The sequence below is a fragment of the Pseudorasbora parva genome, chromosome 4, assembly GCF_024679245.1.
Source record: "Pseudorasbora parva isolate DD20220531a chromosome 4, ASM2467924v1, whole genome shotgun sequence".
Classification (NCBI taxonomy): Eukaryota; Metazoa; Chordata; class Actinopteri; order Cypriniformes; family Gobionidae; genus Pseudorasbora; species Pseudorasbora parva.
The window spans coordinates 13,367,399-13,379,423 of record NC_090175.1 but is presented as its reverse complement, the minus strand read 5'-3'; the positions used below and the strand labels follow the sequence as shown (position 1 = coordinate 13,379,423).

General features: G+C 36.0%; 1 protein-coding gene across 3 annotated transcripts in view; it reads right to left on the bottom strand.

The window, feature by feature from the left end:
• npnta (nephronectin a) overlaps positions 1-12,025 on the bottom strand; it is a 62,182-nt gene that overhangs the window by 31,313 nt on the left and 18,844 nt on the right. For all 3 annotated transcript variants that reach the window (XM_067440979.1, XM_067440981.1, XM_067440982.1), the window contains exon 3: positions 3,657-3,749. In XM_067440979.1, the coding sequence (XP_067297080.1) occupies positions 3,657-3,749 (93 nt within the window). The remainder of the gene's footprint in view (positions 1-3,656; positions 3,750-12,025) is intronic.

Sequence of the window (12,025 nt, the reverse complement as noted above, 5' to 3'; positions counted from 1 at the left end):
GACTGACGTGACGCAACCAATCACAGTTTGTTTTGTTTCCACAACATGCTTAGGAGCATGAAAATGTAAAGTCGACATCCCTGCAATAACAGACCGGCGTGCATCTATATTCATTCAAGAACAATGTTCAAGATTATCACAACTTGAGTTGTGAACTTCAGATTCTTTTGAAAATCCAGCATTTATAGCTGATCCTGGTTAGTGCTAATTTTCACAGTTGTAAACATGACAATGTTCTTCTTCCACAAGGGAGTTTGGAGTCACGCCATTTGTTTCCAGGCGGACCGTTAAAGAACGCAACACACACGTTGGACATCTTGTAGAATCCAACCAATCAGATTACGACTTCAGAAATACTGAAGTGTTTCCAGAAAAGCGTGCCATATGCATCAGACATTCATCCAACGGTTTGTGGGCGTGAACGTCTGAGGATACTAACTGAGTAACTAAGTTACTTTTTTACAGAAAATCTGTTACTTAGATTACTTTTAAAGGGTTAGTTCACCCAAAAATGAAACTGATGTCATTAATGACTCACCCTAATGTCGTTCCTCACCCGTAAGACCTCCGTTCATCTTCAGAACACAGTTTAAGATATTTTAGATTTAGTCCCAGAGCATATGCAGTCAATGCACACTATACTGTCCATGTCCAGAAAGGGAATAAAACCATCATCAGAGTAGTCCATATGTGACATCAGTGGGTTCATTAGAATCTCTTGAAGCATCGAAAATACATTTTGGTCCAAAAATAACAAAAACTATGAATTTATTCAGCACTGTCCTCTCTTCCCGTGTTTCTCCAAAAAGATTCAAACGGTTAATGATTCAGTGAATCGATCAATGCTTCGGGTCGCCAATGTCACGTGATTTCAGCAGTTTGGCGGTTTGATGCGATCTGAACTGCTGAAATCACGTGACATTGGCGACCCGAAGCATTGATCGATTTCAATCTTTTTGGAGGAACGCGGAAGAAAAGACAATGCTGAATAAAGTCGTAGTTTTTCTTATTTTTAGACCAAAAATGAAGTTGATGATCGAAAATACATTTTGGTCCAAAAATAACAAAAACTACGACTTTATTTAGTATCAGTCTTCTCTTCTGCGGTTGTTTTCAAGCCTTAAATAAAGATTCAAACGGCCATGAATCAGTGAATCGATCAATGATTGCCAATGTCACGTGAATTCAACAGTTTGGCAGTTTTTGGACCAAAATGTATTTTCGACGCTTTAGGAGATTCTAATTAACCAACTAATGTCATATGGACTACTCTGATGATGGTTTTATTCCCTTTCTGGACATGGACAGTATAGTGTGCATTGACTGCATATGCTCTCGGACTAAATCTAAAATATCTTAAACTGTGTTCTGAAGATGAACGAAGGTCTTACGAGTGTGGAACGACATTAGGGTGAGTCATTACTGACATCAATTTCATTTTTGGGTGAACTAACCCTTTAAGTTACTTTTACTCACCTGGGCTTTTTAATAACAAAAAGTTATATTTGTGGCAAATATAAAGGGGGCAAATATAAAATAAAAAGGGCCTTTCACATCAAAAGTGGAATGAATACGATGACAAATGTCAACCAATGTTCAACTAAAAGAAAAAAATGCCCCCAACATGCATTTCTATCAAATATACAAAATGACTTTGTGACACTAAAGTGTGCAACCAGCCAAACAACGAACCATTATTTAGATAAATTACATTTCTAAACACACCTGACATTTCTGTGTCAGTTTCATCATTTTTATATTATGATCAAAATATATGATCAACTTTTATAGCCCAACAGATCCCAATGCCCAATACCATACTTGTCTTTGCATGTTAAACTGGGATAGGTGAAAGTATTTTAAGATCGAAAAATGACAGGCATCACCTTTAAATTCCAATTTGGTTATTAAACTTTGAGGGTGTTATCCCACCTCATTGCGGAGGATTTAGTGCTAAGCTCTTTATCATTGTTTCTGTTCAGCTCTGCTCATGGTTTTTTTCGACACTAATCACTTGTGGCGGATCCTTTTAACATTGAGGCCCTGGTTTCTAAAAGTGCATGTATAAAAAAAATTGCAACTTAATAGCTTAGCTTGTGTATTGCCCCCCTACAACACATTTTATTACATTCATTTATTATAGAGAGCTATTACACTGTGAAAATATATGATAAATGAGTTATGACAACATGTTTTTACATTGAATTAACTCATCAAACTAAGTTAAGCAACTATTTTTTTACAAGTTATACAAGATTTAACTTATTTTGTTAGTCAGTTCAATATAATTTAAGTTGAAATGCCTTAAACGCCCAAGTTGATTGTGCTAATAAATAAATCAAGATAAATCAAGAATAATATTAGCAACTATTAAAATATCTTGTGAAAAGAATCTTGTGTGGTATAATTGAATTTGCATGCTGATTGTTTTGTTAAAGATCATTTCAATAAACAAAAACACTTAGCGGCTTGAAAAACACTTCAGTCATGCTGAAAATTAAAGGCTTGATTATTTCCACTTATCATTTTAATATGCCACCCATGTGTCCATGCTAAACAGCACCTGTCAACGTTTTAAAGGAGTGGATGATTGCCCCTTTTTACAAGATGTAAAATAAGTCCCTGATATTCTCAGTGTGTATGTGAAGAGTGTGTATGTGAAGTTTTAGCTCAAAATACCCACCCGATCATTATTATAGCATGTTAAAATTGTCACTTTTTGAGGGTGAGACGTTTTTGTGTGTCCCTTTAAATGCAAATTAGCTTCAAGACATCCATTTAGCAGCTCTGATTACCTCATGCAGAGGTATGGAATGAAAATAAAAGGCATGGCCTTTTATGTTCAAACCGGAGTCAGACAACGATGGAGGGACTCAAGAAGAAGTGACAACACGTAGAATGCAACAGGACGTTTCTGAATGGTTAGTTGCTGAATACATGTAGCTGGTGTGGAGTTAATCAGCCACCCCTTTAAACACACAAGACAAATAAGCCCTCGCAAAGACAATCATCTTTCATTACCTCTAAAAAAAACAATCTGATTCTGTTAATCGCTCTGGCCACGAAAGCCTAGTTAAGCTGATTGAAAAGTCTTCTATTGTGATGATAAAAAATATAATTAAATCATTTCCACCCGGTCCAGCGATGCTAAAGAAGTTTCATCGACTTGACATGAAACCGTGACGCAAGGGAAAATCGAAAAGATTCTATTCCACATTCCAGAGGGGATTGTTTTCCCTTTCCTTCCCGTCTTTTTAATTACACCTTCTCCCTTTGCCTTCCAAGGGCACCGAATCCTCAGTTTAAGTCTCCCAGCCTTCTCCTCTCAAATGGAAATGTGCTGTTTTAAATCAGGGGTTATCTCCGACGCCAGCGTTCTTCTGATGAGACGACTTCAGACAGAATTTAGTCCCCTGGCTCCGTTTTATTTTCGGTACAGCGTTCTTAGAGCAGTAATTGAGATATTATCTGCTTAAGGGAAACCTCACATCCTGAATCACTATATCACTCAATACAACAGCCCATTACTGCCGATACATTGTTCTGTGTAGACCTACAGGGTGACATCTACATCCAGAAGCCTTTAAAATAAACGCAGTGACAAATTGGTGCTTTAGAACGGAGAGGTTGATTTAAACATAGACTTCAGCACTTACCTTGGTTGCACGTTTTTCCTGTATAACCTGGATGGCACTTGCATTTGTTGGGTCCCACGCACTCTCCGTGTTTGCATCCGTGCTGGCATAGCGCTGTAGGCAAAAAGATCATCCGTATCATTTTACACCAAATGTCAGAGTCTATCCAGTAGACATGGAAACATGTAACAAAAAACGGCCTTGAGTTTTTGTGCTAAAAAAAAAAAAAAAAAAACTTCTCACTGTGGGAAATAATTGTCTGTACAATTAGACCTTGAGGATATTGTGGCGAGAGATCCACAAAAACATTATTTTGGAACGCTGGCCCCCTACATCAATAATTCATTGTTTGCCTTGGTCACTTTAATGAACCGAGAGTACGGTCCACCTCACTTCTGCTTTATGACTCATTACATCTCACATTTGGATTGGGACGCAGCCCAGAGCCGTGCAACATCAGAAACCTTTAAGATCCTTCAATGGGGGAAAACAAGGCTACACTTTATTTTAAGGTGACGTAGTCCCATTGTACTTACTCAAATAAGTACTGAGTAGTATGAATTAACTACAATGTGCTTACTTTTGGAGTTAGTGTTACGGTTAGGTTTGGGGTAAGTTATTTGTAATTATGCATGATTTACTGTTATTACTATAGTAGGTAGTGTAACTACATGACCTTAAAAAAAGTGTTACCAAAAATGAGAGTTGATATGGAGGAAATTTAACCTCTGAAATCTTCAAAATAGAGACAAAAACAAGCACAAAAAAGAAGCTAAATCCCATTATTCCAGTGTTGTCAAAAGGATTGTGTTTGCAGCCTTGCTGCTACAAAACAGCACAGGAAACGGATCTGTCTTTTATAGCATACCAGATTAGGATTAGAGCGATACAAATCATATTATGTTTAAAGTAGTATGGCATATTCCAAGTGGCATGTTCTTTAGTGAGTATGCTTCCAAGTACTTTTTTATAAAAATATGCCACAACATGGGTTTTTATTATAAATAATACTGGCATACTATTTTTGTGTATATATAATATTGTGTATACAAATATTAATATAATATTTGTATTATATGTTTATTTTGTTTATGTGGAAAATTAATTGAAGAATATAATCAATATTTTAAAAAAATTGCCCAATTTACCATAGTTACTGGATCACCTGCAGTGCAGCACACTTTCCATATTTATTTGAAGTACATGAACTGGAAAATCTTGTTCTAATGGGACTGAGTGTGCAGTGTTCACTTCAGAATTTAAACTTCCTGATAATTTACTCACCCCCACATCATCCGAGATGTTCACGTCTTTCTTTTTTTAGTCAAAAAGAACTAATTTTTTTGAGGAAAACATTCCAGGATTTTTTACCATATTGTGGACTTCAATGGCGTCCAACGGGTTAAAGGTCCAAATTGCAGTTTCAGTGCAGCTTCAAAGGGCTCGACATGATTCCAGTCATTTTCACACACAAAAAACATGCATTAAAAAAATTCTACACTTTTTACCCACAAATGTTTGTATTACGCTATTCTGCAATGTGCCATGCATTATCTAATCACATTGGAAAGGTCACGCAGGACATAGGAGAAAGTACCGATCAAGTTTACAAAGCAAACATGCAAAGACTTAAGGCTTGTTCACACCAAAACGATAACTATAAAGATAACTATATCCACACCAGCGGACGATATTGTTCAGTTTATTCTAAGTACGTGCTTGTCTGTTGCTTTAAATGCTTGAGCTTGTTAAAGCAGGGCAGATTCTGATCGGCTGTCAATGTTTTTATCATTCATGAGCTGGATAAAATCATTCTAAAAAGTGGGGTTGAAGTATTTGAAGTAAATTATCAGGAAATTTTCCTTTAAAAACACCTTCCTTGTGACCTTATTGCAGTATCACAGAAATACTATTGTAGTATATATCCTGGGAAAAAGCCAAGCAGAACTATTTAGTGGTCTTAACTATTTTAATCACAAATCACTGGCCAGGAAATAAGCAAGAATTGCACAAATACTAGAGTGGCACGGAATAGCCTTCCCCAACTTGTAGACTGCTTTTTACAGGAAGAGTCAATGTTGTTTCACTCCATGTTAACAATTGATGAGTAGTTGAAAATTGTCTCCCAGTTCGTTTGAGTTTAATGTGAGGCCAAATATTAACTATAGAGTTCAAATCTGGCCTCTGACCAGGCAAAACATGAGCCTGATGGACGTGTTCTCAAGCCACTTCTCGCATTCTGCAATATTTTCCAGAACTCCAGAGCATTAAATGATTTTTCACAGTGAAGCAGCTCAACAATACCCACAGCTAAAAAGGCTCCCCACACAATGACACTCTTCCTCCATGCTTCACTGTGGTAGAGAATCAGAGATGCGTTTATTATTATATTTCTCAGCAGATTTTTGAAGACACCGCTCTGGAGCATCACCATGCAACTCGTGTCTCATTGTGATTCATCACTGCACACGCAGCTTCCCATATTTTGCCAAAATCTTAAATCTGTCTTTGATGTTTTCCTGAGACAGCAATGGTTTTTGAAGTAGTGCATTTCCATTCATTTAGTTAATTTCCTGACCAATCATTTGTTAAAGGGCAACTATTACTGATGTAAGATATGTCAGATACAAGTTTCAGATCAAAATTCCAAACAGATAATTTAATATAGCATTTTGAAATAAACTAATTTGTGTGTCTCCTTTAAATGCAAATGAGCTCGCACGAGGAACTGTCAAATGCACACAAGGTTATGTCAGAAACACAAAGTTCACATGAAAACGGTTGGTTAAGTCTGCACGTATGCAGCAAGTACAGAAATCCTATGTGTATAAAGTGAAAGCAATGTTATATACAGTGCCAACTGCTATATCTGCTGTTGATATGAATCAAACAACAGAAGATAAACAGAAAATCACTCACTGCTTTTGACTGAATAACTTAGTATCTAGGAACACATTTCTTACTTGAATGCTGCTGTTAATGCTCTGGTGAGGAGATAAACATGGCCGACTGTGAACAGCTCTCTGAGGGCGGGGTCTATGCTAATACGGCAGTGTCCATCAACACTCATGGGCGGAGCCTGTAAAATGTGTTTTACAGGCCCCGCCCTGCTACATAAGTTACAATAAACAACTAGAATAAAGTTTATTTTGTATGCTTTATATATTTCAGCTAACATTTATTTTAAGTAACACTTTTATGATTTAGTTTTACTACCATAACCCTGTGTGTAACATTAGGCTGGACTATAGGCCAGGCTCACAGCAGAGCACTCAGTGGTGCTTCATAACCGAGTCTGCAGTCAGCTGAGACTAATTTCCATTGAAAGCTTCATTGAATCTCCAATTATAGAGGCCTATCAGAGCTGTTAATTTCCTCCCTGGTGCCATTCTCAGAATAAAAGAGGAGCTAAGAATACACCACAAACAAACACAAAATACTACAGGAGACATGAATGAGAAAGGATACTATACAACCCCTGGGGTAAAGGGTTTTGAGTTGAAAACACCTTAGATGTTCTTGATTGTTCATATGAACATCTGAGGTTTTTTCCACTCAAAACCCTTTGACCCCAGATGGTGAAAGCAAGACCAGATCCTGCTGGTGTGTACAGCAGATGAAAGACACGCAGATATCTACTTTCAGCCTGTTCAAACTGCATGAAGGCGGAAAAGCATTAGCCCACTCTGGCAAAATGGTGAGATAAGAATCAGCCCGTATCATTCCACCTTATTAGATTGAGTAAGCTAATCAAAGGTACATGTTCACCTCGCTTTTAACCTGTGTTATTCAATATAGAGGTTAGGCAGAAAGATCAAACCCTGAGGTTAAAACACAAAAGGACAAACATGCGCCCTAATTTGATGGTAAACCCCAAGCTGGCAGGAGACAAACAAGGAAACTGGCAAGTTCTCTGACACTGAGAGTTTATCCGGGCGGCTGCCTTATCTCGCTAGCCAGACAGTTATCAAATGTGATGAAATCATGGATTAATCCTGGTGGGACGCTGCGCGATCACAAGCAATGGTTATATTTTTAAGTGCTGACGAATGAAGAGCTTAAGGACGGGGATTTATAGAGAAACCTATCTGCTGCGGTCCGGTTCAGAGAAATGCCGACACTTGGAACACAAACCACAGGCGAAACGGGCCAAGGGAAGTACCCGTTATTGACAAACCACATCAAACGGTCCCGCTGGCTTCGAATCGACACGCGCTCCTCTCTCACCACATGCGCTCCTCTACCCCTGGAGACTTTCATTCTCCGCATAGCATACCTATCAATCCATGCGCTCTGATGACGCATGACCGGATGGCAGCCTAAAAGCAATATGTAAGAGTAATGGGTGCATTTTTATGAAAATAAGATTCAGAATAAGTATCACTAAGAATTTAAAAAGCTAATAATGATTTTTCCAAGTAGGAAAAATCAATAAGCTTTGCGAAACACATCTGTGCTGTGAACTAGTTGTTTTGCCAGACCTGTAATGCCCATTCATATTGTGCCCTCTTAGATTTTTGTTGTTTATGGAGGGGAATGAATTAATAAAATGTATATATATATATATATATATATATATAGAGAGAGAGAGAGAGAGAGAGAGAGAGAGAGAGAGAGAGAGAGAGAGAGAGAGAGAGAGAGAGAGAGAGAGAGAGAGAGAGAGAGAGAGAGAGAGAGAGAGAGAGAGAGAGAGAGAGAGAGAGAGAGAGATGCTATTGATAGGTAAGGGTGTTTTAACAAAAATCGAATGAAATCTAATCAATACAATATATAACTTTAAAATGTATAACTTAGAAAATTAATAGGTATATAAAAATAATATAACTTTAAAAATGTATAACTTAGAAAATTAATAGGTATATAATAATAATAATATAACTTTAAAATGTATAACATAGAAAATTAATTGGTATATAATAATAATAATATAACTTTAAAATGTATAACTTAGAAAATTTTTAATTTAAGTTTCACACAACATAAATAAATACACATATACACACACAGTGGGTACGGAAGTATTCAGACCCCCTTAAATTTTTTACTCTTTGTTATACTGCAGCCATTTGCTAGAATCATTTAACAATCAAGTTCATTTATATAATTGTATGCTATATATTGTATGTACAATTTATTTTATTTAAAAAAATATCTCATACATTAGTTTATTTTTTTTACACATTTATATTTTTAAAATAAACACACTTAAAATATACCATTAACATCATAAATTACTCTCCAAAACAACTAGTTAGTTGAAAATCATCATAAATTACTCTACAAAACACCTAGTAAGTTGAAAATGTTATGTTGTTGTTTTTGTTTTGGATGTTTTGCTCAAATGAGAGATGCGAGTTTAAATCTGGCTTGCAACAATCCCTGATTTCATACTCCATCATGTTCTCTCCTCTCTCTACACTGCTGTGTTAAAACTACCAAAAACACACTCTATGTGAGATCCTTTCAGGTTGACGTGGGGGAACAAACAAATAAGAATATAAACACAGTGATATCCAAATATCCTGGAGGGTCCAGATATTCAAATGGTAGCTGGAGCAGGTGTGAAGTGTTCACAGGATATCAGGATATTCTCGAAGGAGGAGAGTGCGTGTGGGGGACTATAAATAAACGGGAACTCGGTATTCAGCGGATGCATGCTCTGAATGACGCTCAGGCAAGATGATTGCAAAGGAAATATGATGTGGTGCTAACCTTGGGGTTGGCACCTTATCCCGATTACTCTGCGGGTTAAGACGTAGAGGCTGCAAAACAAACGGCCAGACAAAAAAAAGGAAAAAAGAAAGAAGCTTCGTCTAAGTGTGAGATGAAAACATTACATGGGAGCCATGCTTATGATGGACAAGCATTATAAACGCAACACATATACATATAATACACACACAGATTAAGGATTCAAGTCTCTCACATTTCATGTGGTCATATGAACTTTTTTTTTTTTTAGGAAAGATGAATTAGATAGAATTAGATAAAATAGATCACATGGGGCATTTATACATTGAGAATGAAGTTCACAGTTCTTTTGAACTTTCTACTCAAAGAAAACATTCGATACGTTTCCACAAAAATATGAAGCAGCACAACATTGATAATAAAAGTTCTTGTGCATCAAGAATGATTTCTGCAGGATCATGTGACACTGAATGATGCTGAAAATTCTGCTTTAATCCAGGAATAAATTATAATCTTCAATATATTACAAAAGAAAACAGTTTGAAATCATAATAATATTTTGCTTATTATTATTACTTTTTTTACTATTATTTTTTACTATTATTTACTATTATTACTAATTATTACTGTTCTTACTGTATTTTGATCAAATAAATGCAGCCCTGGTAAACATCATAACTTTTTTTTTATATACAGACCTGAACATTTGAGTGTACGAACACATATAGGGTAAACGTACCTGCATTGAGCTCAAATAAGCACACTACTATCTTTGAGCTCAGATTATAAAAAGAAATGATCATCCTACTTGATGTCTTAACCAACTGATGTGTTTGTTTGTTATTATATGCCTCCTGTAATTCCAAGATAATCTGAGATATGGGTATTCATGTGTTCACACTGTCTGGTGGCCATTTTGAAAGCTGTCTGAAAACTTTCACCAAACGTTTAGCCCCTTAAATGTGTGTTAAAGCCTTCATTTTCAATAAGAAAAACTTCTTATTGTAAAATGAAGAGATTAATATTTTGACTTTGGCATATTATAGCCTGGAACCTGGTTGTGGGAAATAATTACAGTAAGTCCAAAAGATCGTTTTAGCAACATAAAAATTGAACATTGTTAGCTAGCTGTAAGATTGTGAGCTATACTAATATATTACTTCACAGGCATCACTGGCTTGTACTTTTAAATCCATTATGTTATAAATTTAGTTTATTGATGTTCTGTGGTTTTACACTTCTATAATTTTTAAAGATTACATATTTTAAGGTGAGCTTAAAGGGTGCACTGCTATAAAAATCACTGCTTCATTGTGACATCAATAAGAAAAAGTATAATTTCATTGATATTTTCTATAATAGCTGATCACATTAAATTATGCATGAACTTATTATATGACCTAGATTATTTATTTAGCAAAATTGTCCTTTAACATGTATACATTTAATATTTATTAATAAAAAAAAGGTTTTCTGTTCTAATAAAGCACAATGCGCTCCCTTCAAGCTCATCCACACTGAACGTCTATGTAAATACTTCATAAACAGACTTTAAATATTAACTGATGGTGGTCACTAAGTTAATCTTTATAAAATTATTCTTTAAAAATTTTGTTTAAAGCAAACAAGAATTTCCCCCCAAAAAACAAGTTTTGATCTTATAAAAAAACACAGGGCTGTGCTTACAAACATGAACCCATTAAGCACAACCAGACTTCTTGCATTTAATGATGTATATCTTAATTTAAATGCTTTTGTCATTTAAAATAAAATAAAATAAAATATTATTGTGTGAGATATTAATCTTTTATTCTAACTTCTTGTACTCAAACCAATACCCTGTCCACTAAAAATGTCTCGGTGTAGATTTTGGTGATCTTAATAGGTACGTTTACCCTATTTCAGTTTAAAAAATGTTAAAACTAAAACTGTTTCCAAAGATATTAAAAAAGATATTTGTCTTCAAATTCGGATTAATCGCTCTACAAAACAGAGTTCCGCTCCTTTAGTTCCTATGTTCTCTTGCCCAGGCAGGGAAGCCTCCACAACAAAGATTTCTTTGCAGTTCCTCAGTCACACAGCTTCACACACACTTCCCTGTGAACTACTGATGCTCAAACATTCGAGTAACATTTTGCTGAGCTGGCATTTTAGGAGCAGCTTAGGAACAGGATAGGCGATGTTGCAGATGTTCAACTATTCAATCCACCTTGTCCTGCCTGACCTCACTGGACCTTACGAGGGCCATTTACTTCAAATGAAATGATGCTTTAAACTACAGAAGAGACGACACTCAAAGCTAACATTACCCTTGAGAAGAGAGCATGGTACTAGTTACTGAATGATTGTCATATTTATTCAGTTGACAAATTGGTCTTAACTGGAAGTGTAAATGTTATTATACTGGTTTCGGATTCTCCTGACCTACGGTGCATCCCAATTTGCATATTATCCGTCCTAAATAGCATTCGAAAATAGAACGAGTGCATCCCAATTAGCAGTATGCTGAAAAAAGTATTCCAAAGATATCCGGATGGTCTATTATTTCCGAAGTGCAAATCTGAAGCGCAGATCCCAGCACACTCGTACGTCTAATATTGGCCACAACCCATTGCAAGTTGGATGAGGATGCGATTAGAACTACAAACACAGATAAAAAGTGTTAAAAAACTACAAACATGACGGATGTGCGAGTCCGA